At 35.9% G+C, this 19944-nt stretch overlaps 1 protein-coding gene across 23 annotated transcripts in view; it reads left to right on the top strand.

Annotated features, from left to right (window-relative positions):
* The window catches only part of GPHN (gephyrin), a 439592-nt gene that overhangs the window by 257376 nt on the left and 162272 nt on the right, over positions 1 to 19944 (top strand). For all 23 annotated transcript variants that reach the window (XM_080684045.1, XM_080684039.1, XM_080684042.1 and 20 more), the window contains one exon: positions 10156 to 10290. In XM_080684045.1, coding sequence (XP_080540171.1) covers positions 10156 to 10290 — 135 coding nt within the window. The remainder of the gene's footprint in view (positions 1 to 10155; positions 10291 to 19944) is intronic.

The following is a 19944-nucleotide window of genomic DNA, read 5'->3' as shown; positions in this document are numbered from 1 at the left end:
ACTTTACTAATGTAAAATTTAAAAATTGATTTTTAAAAGGAAGCATCTAATTACCTATTGAAGAGAAAAATCACAATTTTCCCTCAGCTGGTTCCCATTCTAAGGCATATGAAGCAGTGTGGAATAATGTAAATTATGCAACTTAAAATCAAGGTTCACTTTCTCATCTATAATTTTAATAAGTATAGTCCTTGTAAAGAAACACTCATATGAATATTTTAATTTTTACATTTATAAAAAAGATAGGTTATAGTCATACCATATATGTTTACTGTGTAGACAGAATCACAGTGTGATATATATATTCTGCAATATGTACAGAATATATATATATATACATATACATATATATGTGTGTGTGTGTGTGTGTGTGTATATATATATATATATGTATATATATATATATATATATATACATATATATATATATATAGCAGATGTTCTTGTGGATTTTTGTATCACTTATTTTAATCTAAATTCAGGTCTTATACTTCTTAAATTTCATTTTGCACCCTGGCCGATGTGGCTTGGTTAGGCATCGCCCACTGCAAAGTTGCTGATTCGATTGCTGGTCAGGGCACATTCTTGGGTTGTGGGCTCGATCCCTGGTGGGGGACATGCGGAGGCAGCCAATCAATGTTTTGCTCTCACACAGATGTTTCTCTCTTTCTCTCTCCCTTCACTTCTCTAAAAATCAATTAATTTTTTTAAATTTCATTTTGCTACATTCAACTGATGAGTCTAGCCTGAGATCTTTTTTAAATCTATATTGGCCATTAAGTATATTTCCTGTCTTTTCTAGCTCTGTCACCTACAGATATACTAGGTATTAACCATGCTTTCATGCAAGTCACTGATAGAACTCTTTTTTAGGATAGGCCATTGCACATACTACCAACAACCCTATTGGCTATAACACTTAACCAGCTAACATATACTTTTCTTATAGTCATGAAAACCCACTTTATCAATTTTGTCCACAAGAATTTTATAAATGATTTGTCAGAAGATATCTACTGAATGCAAGATAGGTATGATAGCTTCATTCTTTAGTAAAATTTCCATTATACTTAATCATAGCCTTTAAAAGGATTAATACGAAAGCTCTGGAAAGATATATGTTGTATATTTTCTGAAAGAACCCATTTAGGTATTCCTATGTCATCTGTTTTTATTATTCAGATCCTATATTGCACACTAAGATAAGGTCTCTAAACAGAGAAGTTATTAGGAAAGTGTACACACGATAGAACTATCCACCAAAGTTAACAAGGACTCCAAAAGCCTTACCAGTGGAGATTGACAAATTATGGCTATGGAAGTCATACTTTTTCATATATGGCTGCTTTTGGAGACTGATTTCAATTATTATAAATTTGCTCACGAGCGACATAAAATTAAATCCAAATAATAGATCTTTTATTGTATTAGTCTTGCAACTTTTCTGTAAGTTTAACCATTTTTCAGAACAAAAAAAATTTAAAGTGGTAAAAATAATGATTCAGAGGGTGAAATGTATGCTTACTTATGAATTTACCTTGCATCAAATACAAACGTGTATATTTTCACTATTGTTATTCTTACTGGCATTTCAAAAGACTATGGAGTTCATAAAGAAAAATGATACTTTGGCTATGTATTCTGATTTTGATGTATAACTTTCTATTTCTTCTTTTAGAAGTGTTCACCCTATCAATCAAATTAGCTTTAGGATCGTAAAAGCAACATAGATAGAATCGGCACAGTTCCTAAGAAAGTATGTATTCCCATTACAGTTTCCGTTAATGAAGAAAATCTATTGTTTAATTGTATATCTACAGAGTTTACCATCAACTGGGACAAATAGTTTTCTCCCTGTAGTTGTGTAAGATAATAGGAATACAGATTAGTTCTCTAAAAGTATGAATGTTATTTCTTTTGAAAGTGATTTGGCGTTTCTCTTTCTAATTTTTTGCTGACTTAACCCACTACAAATTCTGCTTACTCTAGGTGGAATCTTGCTACTCCTTGGCAAGTCTTTGGCTTATCCCTTATTGATTCTTTTATATACATTAATGAGATACAGACCTTCACCTTTTTCACCTCATTTCCCCTATTCTCTGTTCTCGCTCCTTTTTTTTGTTTTTAATCCTCACCCTGACGATATGTTTTTATTGATTTTTAGAGAGAGGAAGGAAAAGAGAGAGAGAAACATCAATGTGAAGGAGAAACATCAACTGGTTGCCTCTTATTCACGCCCCAACCGGGGATCAAACCCACAACCTAAGTATGTGTCCTGACCAGGAATTGAACCTGCCACCTTTACAGGACGACACTCCAACCAACTTAGCCACTTGACCAGGACAACTCTTGCTTCTTGTTATCTTAAAGTAAAGACCATCAGGGCTAAACATTTTTTCTTTTTGCTTAAACTATATTTTTAGTTAATACTTTCTTCATTTCTATCTCAAAGAGAGATTGTAATTTTCAAAGTTAAGGACTGCTTTCACTTTTTTTTTTTTTTATTAAGGAAATAATGATTAAGTCAAATGCAAGCAAGACATTGTGATCATTCCTTTATCTTGCCCTAGTTGTTAAGTGTGTTGACCACTTCTCATTTTTGAAACTATATCTTGCATTGGTTTTCTTTACTAAAATGTTTTTAATTTTAAGCTGTATATAAATACATTTTCCTTATTAAAAAGTAAAAATGAAACATTAGTAAGATTAACATGCATTTGAACCACACTCTTATTTCACTGTCATTTGTCTTCACATTTCCCCAGAAGTAAACCTTTTTTAATCACTCAGCAGGGAATTCTTCAAAACTTTTCTATACAAATGTAGTAAATAAAATCCTAATAATCTGTAAGTGATGTGTTGTGTATTTGTGTGTTTGTGTAATTGAAAGAGGGAGAGAGATAATTGATAGGCTGCTTCTAAAATTGTATACACTGTCAATGGAAAGGGCCAAAAATAACCAAGATACTCTTGAATAAGAAAAAGAACAAAGTGAGGAAACCTACTCTATAAATATCAAAACATAAAATGAAATAAAGTAATCCTGATACAAAATATAAATGAACACAAAAATGAAAACTACAAACCAATATCCCTTATAAATATAGATGCAAGCATCCTAAACAAGATACTAGGAAAATGAATCCAACAGCATATTAAAATGATTATAAACCATGACCATGTAAAATTTATTCCATGGATATAAACAATATCCTATATAATAAAGAGGTAATATGCAAATTGACCGTCATTCCAACACACAAGATGGCTGCCCCCATGTGGTCAAAGGTGGCCAGCAGGGGATGGCAGTTGGGGGCGACCAGGCCTACAAGAGAGGGCAGTTAGGGGTGACCGGGCCGGCAGAGGATGGCAGTTGGGGGTGACCAGGCCTGCAGGGGAGGGCAGTTGGAGGAACTAGGCTTTTAAGGGAGGGCAGTTGGGGGAGACCAGACTTGCAGTGGAGGGCAGTTGGGGGGGACCAGGCCGGCAGGGGAGGGCAGTTAGGGGCAATTAGGCTGGCAGGGGAGCAGTTAGGCATCGATCAGGCTGTCAGCAGAGTGGTTAGGGGGTGATCAGGCTGGCAGGCAGAAGCGGTTAGGGGCAATCAGGCAGGCAAGCAGGCGAGCTGTTGGGAGCCAGCAGTCCTGGATTGTGCGAGGGGAGTCCAACTGCCCATTTAGGCCCTTTCCCACTGGGCTTTAATGGTCAGTCAGACATCCCTCGAGGGGTCCCAGATTGGAGAGGGTGTAGGCTGGGCTGAGGGACATACACCCCGTACCCGAATTTCATACACCAGGCCTCTAGTAAGAAATATAATCACTGTATTACGATGCAGTAATCAAAGAAAAAAATCCACATAATTATCTCAATTGATGTAGAAAAAGCATTTTACCAGTAAGAAAACCAGGAATAGAAGGCAACTTTCCCAACCTGATTAAAGGGCATCTATAAAAAAAAACCCATAGCTAACATCCTACTTAATGATGAAAAATTGAAACCTTTCCCCTAAGATAAGGACCAAGGATGTCTGCTCTCAACACTTTTATTCAACATTGTACTGGAAGTTCAAGCCAGGGGAATTAGGCAAGAAAAAGAAATAAAAGGAATCTAATTTAAAAAGGAAGAAGTAAAACTATTAGAGCTAATAAATTCAGCAAAGTTGCAGGATAAATGAAGAGCCCACAAAAATCAGTGTATAAATGGATTTTTATATACTGACATTAAAATTTTTTTTAAAAATTAAAAAAGAAAACCCATTTGCAGTAGCATCAAAGAAAGTGAACACTGAAAATTACAAAACATAAAAAGACATAAATGGGAAAACATATTGCTAAGATGGCAATACTACCCAAAGGGATCTACAAATTCAATGGACTTGGGTCTCTTTTTCTTTCACCAGATTAGGGAAGTTTTCAGTCATTATTTCTTCAAATAAGTTCTTGATCCCTTGCTCTCTGTCTTCTCCTTCTCATACTCTGATGATACAGATGTTGTTGCAGTTGATGTTGTTCCAGAGATCCCTTAAACTATCCTCATTATTTAAAATTATGTTTTTCTTTTTGCTGCTCTGATTGGGTGTTTTCTACTAACTTGTCTTTTAAATCATTGATTCAGTCCACTGCTTCATCTAATCTGCTGTTGATTTCTTCTAGTATATCCTTCATTTCATTTATTGTATTCATTTCTAACTTTTTTTTTATGGTTTATATGCCCTTTTTATGCTGTTGAAGTTCTTACTGAGTTCCTTGAGCATTCTTATAACCATTGTTTTATCTGGTAGTTTGCTTGCCTCCATTTAATTTAATTCTTTTTCTGGAGATTCTCCTGTTCTTTCATTTGGCACATGTTTCTTTGTCTCCCCATTTTTGCTGTGTCTCTGTGTTTGTTTTTACATATAGATAGATTTCTGTGTCTCCCAGACTTCGTAGAGTGACCTTATGTAGTAGATGTCTGGAGGGCCCAGTGGCACAGACTCCCCAGTCACCTGAGCCTGGTATTCCAGGTGCACCCATTTGGGCTGTGTGTGCCCTCCTGTAATAGTTGAGCCTAATTGCTGTTAGCATGTCATTAGAAGGAATTGACCCACAGGGTGATCAGCTAGGAGGACTGGCCATGAATATAGCAAAGGAGTTGCTTGCAAGGGCCTACCCCATAGAGAAGAACTTGCTTCAGTAGGGTTCTGGTGCCCAACATATTCACTCATTGAGTGTATGACTTGTAGAGGTGGTTGGGTGGTGCTCCAGCCTGGTTTGAGGCTGGCTACAGAGTACACTGGCTCTAGGGCTTCCCTTGAGGTCTAGACCAAGGTCAGCTGCTGCCTATGCCCTGCCGAGGGCCATCCTTAAAGCAATCTGCAGCTGGCTGCTACTTGTGCTGGTCTTGGTGGTGCCCAGGAGAGGCCAAGCTGTGAACAGAATCTGGCTACCACTAGTGCTGAACCTGGGGCCACTTAGTAAGAGATACAGAGCATGTCAAAGCCAGATGCAGCTTGTTTGGGGTTTATTAACCTTGGAAAGAATTTAGGAAGTCTGTAGCATGAGCCAAGACAGGCCATTTGTAATGAAAAGCCACAAGTTGGGGGGGGGGGGGGCAGGTCTCAGGGATCACCAAAAGGTGAACAGTGTTAATCAGGTTTATGGAAAATCAGATATGGTGCCTATGTGCATCTGCAGTGGGGAGGGCTCTGCAAAGAACAATAGTTTCTGCCAGAACTTCTATCTGGGAGAAAGCTGCCCCACCAGCCCTCACCTTAATGCCATACAATTCAGTTCCTTCCCACATATCCTTGGCACCTTTCAAGTTGCTGCTTCAGTGCTGGAGCTCAGAGGATGTGAGTCCAAGTAAATCTGTGCATGGGCCCTTTGAGGGTAACACCTGGGACTCTTAACAGCCACATTCTCCACTGGTTTTCACAGCTAGAACTTAGGAGGACTTTACCAGGATTGTGGACTGTGTCTTCAAGGCCATTAAGCTGTGTATTTGGGGATCAGTAGGTTTTTTTTTAATTGATTAAGCATTCTCCTGGTTACTATGTACTTTTTATTAGTTTCTAGATTTCTGGAAAAGTTGATTCTGACATTATTGCTAGTTTATTTATCTCTTTAGTGGAAGGATGGACTTTTGGCATTCCTACTCTGCCATTTCCACTGTTGTCACTTAGGAAGGATTCCTTTTAAGACACAAAAACTGCTAACTATACAAGAAAATATTTATAGATTTAACTAAATTAAAATAAAAAGATTATATTCATAAAAAGACATGATAAAGGAAAAAGACAATCTGCATAGTGGGATTATACACTGAGTGGCCAGATTATTATGATCTCTGAACACATAATAATCTGGCCACTCAGTGTGTGTATGTGTGTGTGTGTGTGTGTGTGTGTGTGTGTGTGTGTGTGTGTGTATTAGAGGCCCGGTGCATGAATTTGTGCATGGGTGGGGTCCAGCCAGCCTGGCCAGGGGGAAGGGACATAGGCGGTTGGCTGGCCTGCCTGCTGGTCAAACTCCTGGTCAAACTCCTGGTCAAGGGGACAATTTGCATATTAGCCTTTTATTATATAGGATATACACTGAGTGTCCAGATTATTATGCATTCAGAGATCATAATAATCTGGCCACTCAGTGTATATTTACACTATATAAAACTGATAAAAGACTATTCAGAATAGATACAGAAGTATAACAATTCAATAAAAGAGAACCCAATAAGGGAAAATCGGGCAAAAGACTTGAACAGGGACTTTACAAAAGAGAATATCTAAATGACTAATAAAGATGAAAAGGTGTTTACTCTCAGTAATAATTAGGGTAAGGAAAATTAAAACCACCATATTACCTACCAGATTTGACAAAAATTATTAATACTGACTTACTAGGTAGAAGTAAATTGTGAAATAAAAACAATTGTTACCATTCTCTTGTGATATACATAAATTGGCTTAACAAATTTCTTTTAGAAATTTCTAAAAGAGGGTATTTATACCCTATAACAATATTTTTGTTCCCAAGTATATGTATATGTGCTAGAATTAATGCATGTGGGAATTACGATATATTAACAAGAATGTAGCATTGTTCATAATGTCTCCAAAATGAAAATAATACCAATGTTCATCGACAGAGTAATCCATATTCACTGCCTCCTTTTTCTTACATTCATCTTTTTTTCTTTATCACTTATAATCAAGTATTTATCTTCATGAAATAATGAAGTAGCTCTCTCTCAGACAACTAATGACTACCCCATCTATTTAGTATCTGTTTCTTTCCCCTTTATCTCTCTCAGTCTATTCTTTGAATATCACCTTGTTCCCATCTTGTGCACAAAACTTGAAAGTAGTCACGTTCTCACTTTGAGAATAGAAGAACTACACCATTAGTAGTAGCCCAAAACATGAACTAAATTATGCATAGCCCCAAATAATAAATTTTATAATCAACATAAATATTAATGATTTTAAAAATAAATAATTCACATTATTTGTCCTTAAGTTTGTATATTTTTAGAATGGTGATTCTCAGTTACATCAGTCTTTACCATGTTGATAGCAATAATATAATAATCCATTTAATAAAAGAGTAATATGCAAATTAACCATCACTCTGCTACACCTACAAAGCCACGCCCACCAGCCAATCAGGAGCAAATATGCAAATAAACCAAACCAAGATGGCTACGGCCACAGAGAGCAGGAGGGAGGCTTGGGTTTCCCCGGCAATGAAGGAAGCCAAGCTTTCTTCCTGCCCTTGCCAGCCTAGGCCTCCACTCAAGACTACAAAGTTTCAATGATAGAAGATACATAAATCCAAACAGAAATGGCGACAGCCACGGAGCTAGAAAGAGCAGGAGACTAGGGTTGCCCCCGGTGATGTAGGAAGCCAAGCTTTCCGCACATCCTGGCCGTCCCAGGCCTCAGCTTAAGGCTACAAAGTTTCAATGATAGAAGATACATAAATCCCAACAGAAATGGCTGCCGCCACGGAGCAAGCAGAAGGCTTGGCTCCGCTCCAGGCTACAAAGTTTCAATTGTAGAAGATAAATAAACCCCAGATACCAGGGCCTCTGCTTGGGTTGCCAGGGGGCGTGGCTGGCCTGCAAACCACCACAGGCCCCTCACCCAGGCCGCCCCACGCCCCAAGGGAACCCCCACCATGATCCGGGACACCCTTCAGGGCAAACCAGCTGGCCCCCACTCATGCACCAGGCCTCTATCCTATCTAATAAAAGAGTAATATGCAGATTGACCATAACTCCAACACACAACATGGCTGCCCCCATGTAGACACAAGATGGCCACCACAAGATGGCCAGCAGGAGAGGGTAGTTGGAGGGACCAGGCCTGCAAGGGAGGGCAGTTGGGGGTGATCAAGCCTGCAGGGGAGGGCAGTTAGGGGTGACCAAGCCGGCAGAGGAGGGAAGTTGGAGGCGACCAGGCCTGCAGGGAAAGGCAGTTGGGAGGGACCAGGCCTGCAAGGGAGGGCAGTTGGGGGTGATCAAGCCTGCAGGGGAGGGCAGTTAGGGGTGACCAAGCCAGCAGAGGAGGGAAGTTGGGGGCGACCAGGCCTGCAGGGAAAGGCAGTTGGGAGGGACCCAGGCCTGCAGGGGAGAGCAGTTGGGGGGGACCAGGCCTGCAGGGGAGGGCAGTTAGGGGTGACCAGGCCTGCAGGGGAGGGCAGTTGGGGGGGGACCCAGGCCTCCAGGGGAGAGCAGTTGGGGGGAACCAGGCCTGCAGGGGAAGGCAGTTAGGGGTGACCAGGCCTGCAGGGGAGGGCAGTTAGGGGCAAACAGGCTGGCAGGGGAGCAGTTAGGCATCAATCAGGCTTGCAGGGGAGCGGTTAAGGGGTGATCAGGCTGGCAGGCAGAAGCGGTTATGGGCAATCAGGAAGGCAGGCAGGCAAGCAGTTGGGAGCCAGCAGTCCTGTATTGTGAGAGGGATGTCCGACTGCCCAGGCAGTTGGACATACCTGGAGGGGTCACAGATTGGAGAGGGTGCAGGCTGGGCTGAGGGACACCTCCCTCCCCTGTGCACGAATTTCGTGTACCGGGCCTCTAGTAATAATAATAATAGCCAATGTTTATTAAGTGTTTACTACTTGGAAATGCTAGATAATTTAAATACACTATCATATTTAACCCTCATCAGTAATCCAGTGAGGTAGATAGCATACTTAAATGAAGAAGAGTTTAATAAAGGACTATGGTATTTACAAAGGTTTGGGCAGATTTTAGGGAAGCAACCAGACATAATGCAGTGCCCTGGGACTAGTAATAGTGGATAGTCCTAATGGAGTTATCTTCATTTTTTAGATAAAAGAAATGATGATTAGAAAAATATATTCCTCTGGTATGAATAAAACTAATTTCTTCTCAAATTTTTAAAACAAGGAAAATTATAGTCATCAGTATCTCAGCAGAAATCATAGCATACTTAAATGAAGAAGAGTTTAATAAAGGACTATGGTATTTACAAAGGTTTGGGCAGATTTTAGGGGAAGCAACCAGACATAATGCAGTGCCCTGGGACTAGTAATAGTGGATAGTCCTAATGGAGCAAAGGGAGGGAGATGCTATTAGAATCCAGAAAAGAGCTATAAGCAGGTGTCATCTGACATGGCTATGATCCTAGCCAACCTATAATGACCTGGTAGAGAAGAAGCCAGGGGAATAAATACCAGACTTTATTTTCCTCCACTCCTTTAAGTTTCCTGACAGTGCCTCCCATTGGCTGAATCCAACTGGAAACCAGAAAGCCCAGCATATCTTGTGGATTCTATCTATACAGGTCAGCTTAGAGTAGAGAAGGTGAAGAAGGATGGAAAATGAATCTAAAAGGGAAATGGAAAATATCTGGGAAATACATAACTATTAAATTACAGAGTCAGTATATGAATGCCAAACACTTTACTCCTGACCACAATGCAATTGTGGTTAAGAGCTCTCATAAATAAGTTTAATAAAATATTATTTGGCCAGGGGAAATACTTTGAATCTGGAGGTTTCTATTTTACGTGAAATTGTTGGATACTTTTATAACTAATAGTACATGAGAAAAGAAAAGAATGTCCCGTCCAAAAACAAGTTAGGTGTGGGTATTGATTTTACACGCTGTTAGTATTTTTAGAATATTAAACCATGCATATTCCCCTTGTTCAGATTCCAGACTCCATAATTTCTCGTGGCGTTCAGGTGCTCCCACGAGACACAGCTTCCCTCAGCACTACTCCTTCAGAATCGCCTCGTGCTCAGGCTACATCTCGCCTTTCTACTGCTTCCTGTCCAACACCAAAAGTAAGTACAGTCCCTTGGCACTATGGTCTGTGATGTGAATCTGGGAAAACTAACCAATATTTTCTTCTGCTTGTCAAGGTCGGATTCATGCATGATAAATACAATGAAAAATTAATGGACTATAAGATAGTTACCACCTACTGTTTCACAAATTGTCATACTAGGCCAACAGAAGGACAATAAAAATTTCATGCAAAATGTCTACTTCTACATCACAGCTACAGGTATCACTTTCTGTAGCTCCTATTACTTTGCTGTAGACTTGTTATTTTCTTAGCATACTCATCAGTATAGTTGTGGAGTTACATGTTTATGCAGAAGATCAATGCATTTTTGGCCAAAATAAAATAATGTTACCAAAGGGTGTGGTTTTTTTTTAACCTGTCCAGTCTGAGGTAGCTCCCTGCTCTAGTATCATTCCAAATTTTTTCAAACATATCCAACTTAGACTGTTGCTGCCTAATATTTGGAAAGACATCTAAATTGATTAGAAAGAAAGTTTTAATGCCAACCTTTGGGGGAAAGAAGAAGTATCTTAGTATTTATCTTTTATTATTTTCCCAAGTACTGAATTGTGTATAGGGGGAAAAGTATTAGACATTTATTCACTGCCTCACATCTTCAATGTATATGATAAATTAAGTAGCAAACTTAATTATGGCTGAGACTGCTTACTCCTGGAATGTCCCTTCCCTGGTTAAGTTAATCATTTGTGCTATCAAGTTTTCTATTGGATGGATCCAATATTGGCATCAAAAGGTTAAGAGTAAAATTTCTTCTTACTTAATAGGATATGGTGTTAGATATCAGTCTGTACACTGAATTTATTCTAGGGCTCTGCAGGTAATTTTTCAAATTGTGACTTTTTCTCTATATCAAATTTAAGAACTTATATAGCTGTCTCTCTCAACTTCTCTGAATTTATCAGTGTTCTATTCGATTTAACTAGAAGTGATCTCAAGCAGTTCTTGATATATAATGTAGTTGCTTTTACATTCCATGGTACAACCTTCTCAGCAAAGTCTCTGGAGTGTTAGTGTTGTATATCATTGTTTTTAGACTTGTATCAAAAATAACATACTAATTTTATAGTTTAAAAAAACTGAGGTCCTAAATCTTCAGTGAAGAAAAATTATAAGAACATTCTAGACATGAAATGTATGTTAATGCCATTTGGATGACAATCAACTACATCTTCACTGAATGAAAACATTGAGTTCTCTATACTAAAATTGGATAGATGAATCTCATTCGTGTCTTTTAAATTTTTAAATCAAAATAATTTATTGTTTGCATTAAAGTCTAATTGTATAAGCTGTATTCGTTTATAAAATCTGGGAAATAATTAAAGCTGAAAGTTAAGGTCACTATTAATGTTTAGCCATTCACAAAATATTAAGATCCAAATCTGATAATACAGAGCTATCCAAGACAAAGCATTTTTCCCCCTTAACAAATATACTGTGAACGTATTTTAAGCATAATTTAATTATACATACTAGTTCTTAGTCCTTTTAAAACTTTGTAATTACATTTTAATTACAAAGTGGATATTAAATCCAATTTTAAAACCCACTTGGTATTTCCCAGTTTACTAAAGTGAAATCCTAAAAATAAAAATGTTGATATTTATTAAGTTAATGTGCTTATTGCAGAGCTTTAGGAGAGCAAGTGGCTTGTCTTGACATTTTTTTGTTAGTTAACACTTACATGCTCAAACTGACAATGAATTCATATAAAGCAGTGTATTTGACTATCCTTTTTTCTAGGAATTTTTTTATACTTTTATCTAGGAATAAGCTTCTGTTTCTTTTAGATAATTTTTACCAGCATCATAATGTATACCTCAAAGATAAAATTATTGCTTTAGTGTAATTTTAAAATTAAATTGTTAAGGCTGAATCAGAATACTAATGTAATAAAAAACTAATTTGAATATTGATTTCTTAAAGAAGTAAAGAACGTCAAGTTAATCTTTCTATTAAATATTTTAAATTATAAGACTACTTGATTGAATCTAAATTATATGTGCTTTTGTATCAGTGACAGTTTAGTCGATGGTATATTAAAATAAGTAGGTAAATAAATTATTCTATTATAATTTTACAATAACTTAATAATTATAAATTGAAATTCATGCAAGAAGAAATGAAAAATTGTAGTGATAGAAAATAATAGGAGGGAAACCTTACATAGAATGATCAGAGAAGACCTTGCGAAGGAGTAACATTTCACCAAGAACATGAAGAATATACTGTCCAATCTTATATTCAAACAAAATGCATAATTATTAATTCTTTATAAGTTTCTTTTATCCTTTGAACATAAGAATTTAGATTACTCTGGATAAAGAATAAATATTTTTTAACTCACAGTTTTTATTCATTAGGTCTGTCTAGAAGACAATGTGATTTTCTTTACATATAAAAATGGCATTATTGATCCAGTATCAGTATAATATTCCCTCTGAGATTTTTTCTTAGTGAAGTTAGTTTTATAAACTATTCCATATTATTACCACTTTTCTTCCTGAACACCAGGGTGATTATGTATGGCTAGTTCATTGGTTGTAAACCTGAGGTTCCCAAGTCTCTGGAGAATCTTAGTTGCTAAAATTCTAGCCTAGGTCATGCTACTAGCTGGGGTCTGCAAATTATTTTCCACTATTTATAAGAACGTACACAAAATCAATAACACCATACTGCTGGTAAACATTAAGTTTCTTTGCTTTTGTCTGAAATTAAATCAGTATTGGTATAGCAACATCTATTCAGCTGTAAATTACATTATAGAAATATGGGTTCTACAAACGCCAAAAGAGGTTGGAAAACACTGAGTTAATGACATCAAAGTACATTCTCTAAACATAAAAATGTAAGTTATTTTCTAAAAAGTTAATTACCCCATCTGATGGATATTGAACAATAATATTCTCTAGATTATTTGTCAAATTCAGCAGTTCTCAGACATAATGGTCTCAGAACCCCTTCACACACTTAAAAATTATTAAAAACACCAAATATCATTTGTTTATGTGGTTATACCTAGTAGTATCTACTGTGCAAGAAATTAAAACTAATAAATTTTAAATGTTTATTTATTTGCTTCAAAATAAGAATAATAGGCTTTTATATGTCAACATAAATAACATTTTTATGAAAAAAATAATATTTTCCAAAACAAAAATATCTACTGAAAAGGATGGCATTGCTTTACATTTTTCAAATATATTTCAATGTTTGGTTTAATAGAAGACAGCCAAATTATCACATCTTCTGTACTCAGTCTGTTGTGATATGTTGTTTTGGTTGAAGAATATAAAGAAACAAATCAGCCTCACATAGTTATGTAGTTAGAAAAGGAAGGACGATTTTAATAGTATCTTCAGATAATTGTGGGTATTCTTTGAAACTACACCAAAAATTTACAATCGTCTATTAAAAGTTAGTTGAAGTATGGAATCAAAAATCTTGTCAGTACTTTGATATATTAAAATCCATTGCCCTGGCTTGAACTTTGAATGGATCTAGGTATGATATTGTAACACATTTCTTGGTGACTTGAAAAATATATGTTCTTCTAAGTGTTGACATATTTCATTATTTATATTTAAAAATCATTTTCATTAATATAACCACCCAGCTCATAAAAAAATGACTTTGAAGTATTGGAAGCTCTCAAACATAGTATTATATGTTTTCCACAGTTCTGATTTGTGTTTAAAGGTTATCTTTACAAAACAACAATTCCTGTCTGCTTTTCTGGAATTGACAGGCTCATTTCATTCATTTCGAGAAAATGTCTACCGAATATCTAAGTCTGAATAATCACAGTTTGTCAGTATTCTTTCATTCCTTCACGTAAAAATGGTATTCTGTTCAAAACTGGCTAGTTCAGCATGCAACTCAAACAATTGCGTAAGTGCTTTTGCTTGAGACAATCATCATCCTTTGGTATGGAGCAGCAGTATTGTATTCATACTAGTCATTTTGCCACACTCAAGGGACAAGTTTAAATTAAGTTAAATTAGTATTTACTGTTTCATTGAGGACAATGTTAAATGAAACTAGCTTTTCTTTTTTGAAACTTATTAATTTTTTTAACTGTTAGTACATGATAGGTGAATAATACAAGGACTATTCATACTATTGGGATCCACCACCTCAATCTGCACTAAGGTGCCAACCCACCATTGCTTTTGTATCATTATTGAAAATGTCAACATAGTGAAAGAGGCCAATGTCATAGTACTATCATTGAAATAATTCGGCCTTTGGACTCCTGAAAGGGCCTCAGGGACCCTCATGGGTCTATGGACTTAAAGAACCACCAGTATAATCAAATGAGCAAACTGGATTGTTTCTTGAAAATATCATGGGTCAAAATTATGTCTTTTGAATCTTATTTTTTCAGTGAGACAATGTTATAGTGCTATTCTCAGACTAGAGATCTTATTCAGGGATGGGGAACTTTTTTTTGGCCAAGGGCCATTTGGGTATATATAACATCATTCATGGTCCATACAAAATTATCAATTTAAATATTAGCCTGCTATATTTGGTCAAACATTGAATTAACTCACCCCTAAAGCCTTGGCAGGGCCAGACCAAATGATTTCACAGGCCTTAGACAGTCCACAGGGCCAGACATTCCCCACCCCTGGTATGTAAATGACTTCCAGTATAGTACCCTGCTTAAGCATTATAAATGGTTCACCCTCACTCTGTGATCCCAGTTAATTCCAGAGCAGGGAATAGAATTTCTCCTTCCTAAGTCAAAATGAGAAAAGGCTTCACAAAGTCTTTTGCAGATACAAGACCAGAAATTGTAATTCCTGGCAACTCGACTTATTTCCAAAGAGATACTATTTCTGCACTTGGATGGCATCTAATGTTTCCCCAGGATATCTTATCTACTAATAGATACAGAGAGGCCTCTTTTAAGTAATAGCCTAGTTTTTGTAAGATAATTTTATTAGAGATACAATTGAGCCTGGCTCTTTAAAACTCAGTTTAGAACATTTAAAATTGACAAGCTTTTAAATAAATACAAAAATTTTCAGCTTTTTCTAAAAAGATAAGATCAGCATTACTTGTCCAGTGCCCTATGTATATCAATACACAGCTGGCATTCTTTATATCCTCCAGGCTATTTTACTCATTTGCATTCAATGACTGTATCCTATCGATTTTTGCATAACTGATTTCTACTCTTGTTCATTATTGTTCAGTTTCTCCTCCTTTATAACAACATGTTTGTTTTGCTAATTATTCTGGTGTGATAGCAAAACAGGTTTTTGAGACTTCAAATAAAAGATGGTTCTCTTATGTACTTTTCTAATGAGAAAGGCACTATCCAGTATGATAAAATATTTCATATTTTGATAAAATTGAAGTTAAACAATAGTAATATATTTTAGCTATTAATTTTGAGTTTATAAATCATTTTATTTTCTTATTTTTATTGATTTTAGAAAGATGAACGGAGAGAAAGAGAGGGAAACATAGATCCGTTGCTGATCATACACACCCCAACTGGGGATTGAAACCGTAACCTGGGTATGTGCCCTGACTGGGAATCTAACCCGCTGCCTTTTGGTGTGTGGGACCACGCTTCAACCAACTGAGCCACACCAGCTGGGCAACAAATCATTTTAAATGATTGTTCTATGGAATTCTGCTAAATATACAGGATTTTACATTGATTTTTGTTTCTTTGTTCATCTCATTTAGTATCCCTTCTGTCTTTATATATCATGGTAATTGAAAATGAAATTCCTCCCATCCTTTTCTAATTATTTAACGTTCACAGAATTATATTCATCATTGAAGCTAAGTATAACTTAACTGTGAAATGTACAATTGCCACTCTGAAAACTGAACTTGCAAATGACATCTAATTGTTATCCTAAGAAGATATAGCTAACCAGAAATTATTAGCTGTAGAGTTAAGTTTTATTGCTTAGACATTCTATAAGTGACTAGGTTTTTCTTTTATTCTTTAAAAAAAGTAATATACCTTCTCATTTTAGAAAATGTATATAAGGGGGAAAAAAAAGAGTTCCTCTAAGACTACACTTAATTAATGACTTAAAATTTTGTTGTATATCATTCTGCTATTTTTTTCTATGCATTCAAATATTTATATAAATGGATCAAAATGGGAAGGCAGTGAATAAGAGCTTAGGTTCTGGAATCATTACTAGATGTATGGCCTTCAGAAAGTTACTTCACCTCTGTAACCATAATTATCTCATCTGTAAAATGAAAAATAATAATACCATTTCCCTCATAGGGTTGTTATAAGGTTTAAATTTTAAAATTCATATTAATCACTTATCACAAAGTTTGAAATACAAGTAATGCTCACTAAATGTTAGCTATTATTATTAAACTACTAGAAGCCCGATGCATAAAGATTTGCGCAAGAATGGGCCTTCCTTCCCCTGGCTGTCGTCACCACACCTCCTTTGCTCTGGCCAGAGCCGTTTTTCCGCTCCAACCCGGAGCTGCCTTTCTGCCTTCCCACGCTGCCCAGAGGCCCCGAGTGGCTGGGGTGGTGCAGAACGCCTGCATCCCGCCCTGCCCCAGCCACTTGATGCCTGTGTATGCAAATTAACCCTCTATCTTTGTTGGGTTAATTTGCATACTCCTGATTGGCTGGTGGGCGTCGCAAAGGTACACTCAATTAGCATGTTACTCTTTAATTAGGTAGATAATATTTTATCTTAGCTCATTCATTTAGTAATATAAACATCTTTAAATGTTTTTAAATAATCTTATACAACATTATTAGTGTTTGCTATTCTAATTTGTGAATGTAGCATAGGTTTTTCAGCAGCCCCTATTATGGATATTTCAGTTGTTAGCTATTTCAGTTTTAAAAACAACGATATAATGATCTTCTGGAAGTTAAATGTTTCAGTTTTCTCTTTTGTATTTATTTGTTTGTTTGTTTGTTTCAGAGAGAAAAGGAGAGGGAGAGAGAGATTGAAACATCAATAATGAGAGAGAATCATTGATCAGCTGCCTCCTGCATGCCCCCTACTGGAGATCGAGCCCACAACCCAGGCATGTGCCTTTGACCAGAATTGAACCCGGGACCCTTCAGTCTGCAGGCTGACGCTCTATCCACTGAGCCAAACTGGCTATGACACAGTTTTCCCTTTTTAAAAAATTTTTTATTTATTTTTAGAGAGAGAGGAAGGGATATGGAGAATAAGAGAAACATCCATCAGTGTCTCCTGCACACCCCCTACCGGGGATTAAGGTGGAAACCCCAAGCATGTGCCCTGACTGGGAATCAAACTGCCAACCTTTTGGTGCATGGGACGATGCCCAACCAACTGAGCCACACTGATCAGAATTACAGTTTTCTCTTAATTAAACCTAGCAACTGTATTAATTCTACCTTTGTTTAAAGTATATGCAGAATCTTTATTTAAAGTATATGCGGAATCTTTAGTTCATTGATCATATAATTTATATGGATACCAAGAACAGATCATTTTTGCATCTTGATGAATTCAATTTAATGATATTCAATTAAAAGCAGCTTTTTGTATTTGCATATGACTTATTTATTGGCAGACATTTAAAAATTATGGAGCCGAAGTTGTTTGAAAACTTAACATTGAGTATGTAAAAGTAATTGCACTATGAGGCACTAAATATTGAGGATCAGCCCAACTGCCACTTTGAAATATTTTTAAAATAGACCTCAGTTTTTATATTTGCAATATCATGGTATTAAATTAAGTAACCTCTAAAGTTTTGTAGGCCTATAAATCTGTTTCTTTGAAATAAGTTTCTATACTGACTGAATAAGTATTATTACCATTCTGTTTAGCCCTTCTCTCTGATATTATATTAATATCCAATTAATATAAAATAATTTACACTTATTTATCTAGCCTTTAAATTCCATGTTACTACATAAAGTTAGAGATTATCAACTGAAAATGTTCTAACTTTATTCAAGATTTTTCTCATTTAGATCAAGCTTAGTTCTGTTAAATGAAATAATGATTTATCTTGGTATCCACTAGAGTTTGTGCAAGCTATATGAAGATAGGAAAGTGAGAAATATAGAAATACAAGGAATAATGAAATTAAGAATACTAGCTTTCATTTTAATTAAAAACTTTTGACTTCTCTGAACTTCTTTTTGATAGTTTGTGGCATGTTTGTGCAAAAGCAGCTCAACAGAAATAACCTATGCCATCATTATTTCAGCAACAATTTATTAGATAGAGCCATGATTTAAATCTATATAATTGCCCTAACTGGTTTGGCTCAATGGCTAGAGGGTCGGCCTGTGGACTGAGGGGTCCTGGGTTCAAATCAGGTCAGGGGCATGTGCCTGGGTTGCAGGTCTAGTCCCGGACAGCTGTGTAGGAGGCAGCCAATCAATGATTCTCTTTCATCATTGATGTTTCTATCTTCTCTCTCCCCTGATTCTCTATCATCATTGATGTTTCATCATTGATGTTTTCTATCTCTCTCTCCCCTCTTTCTTCCTCTCTGAAATCAATAAAATATATATTAAAAAAGAAAAACAAGGGCAAGAAGGGTCTACATTTAAAATAAATAAATAAATAAATAAATAAATAAATAAATAAATAAATAAATAAAAATACATATAATTAACTGGCCATGTCTCATCTCATTCATGACTTTAATAAAGAGCATACCCCAAATTAAATTATTCTCTGGATCGTTATATTTTAAAATTATATATATTCTAAAATTGGTCATGCCAAAACTTCAGGATTAAAGACAAATCCTAAAAAAGTATTTTCTTACTTAAAGAAGTATGTTTAAATTTTCAGGTTTAAAGTAAAACTTTTTTTAATGTCCTCCTCCAAATCATAACTACCAGAAACAATCTATAGCTTTACTAATATACACTGAGTGATATTGGTTGGAAGATAGTTTATAAGAAAAAAGTTTTTTTTCTATTATTGATGCCCATTCTTTTTAAAAAGTGGCATAATAAAATAAGATTAAAATGTTTGTCTCTCAGGGTAATTAGGAGTAAGTTAGATAATTCTAACAATAAAAGAATTCAACCCTTAGGGCAAACAAACAAACAGAAAAGTTTGTTTAATCTACATATTCTTAATCTAAATCAATAGAAAGTATGTCAGGGGACAAGGATGGGAGTCTACATTAGTCATTTCATAGGTGAGAGTCTAAATTTTCTTAATTTCTAGTTCTCTAGAAAGCCACTGAACCTCTCTACACCTGAGTTCTCTTATCAATAAAACAAACACACAAAATATAAACCTTTTCTCAAAAATTTTCAGCAAACATCTTGTAATAAAGAGAAATGTGAATGCATGCACCCAGTGATATAGTCACTTACCTTTATGTGGCTTTTACAAGCCTAAACTTTCTTTGAAATTTCATAGCTATAAAAAATTAATATAAAGTTGGATTTCTACTCTAAAATCTGTATGTTTGCTTCAATAAAAACATAACACAACTACTTATTATTGGCAAGAGGAATAATTTTTTACCTTGTTAGCAGTCAAAATGATTTTACCGTGAGCTCAGTTTTGAAAAATTAGACTAAAACAAAGGGAATCAACAACACTTATTGTATTAACTTCCAGGCAATGTCTTTTATATATGATATTTTTAGAATCCAAGC

This window comes from Plecotus auritus (assembly GCF_963455305.1).
Source record: "Plecotus auritus genome assembly, chromosome: 1".
Classification (NCBI taxonomy): domain Eukaryota; kingdom Metazoa; phylum Chordata; class Mammalia; order Chiroptera; family Vespertilionidae; genus Plecotus; species Plecotus auritus.
The sequence above is the reverse complement of the archived record's forward strand: the minus strand, read 5'-3'. Positions and strand labels throughout refer to the sequence as shown.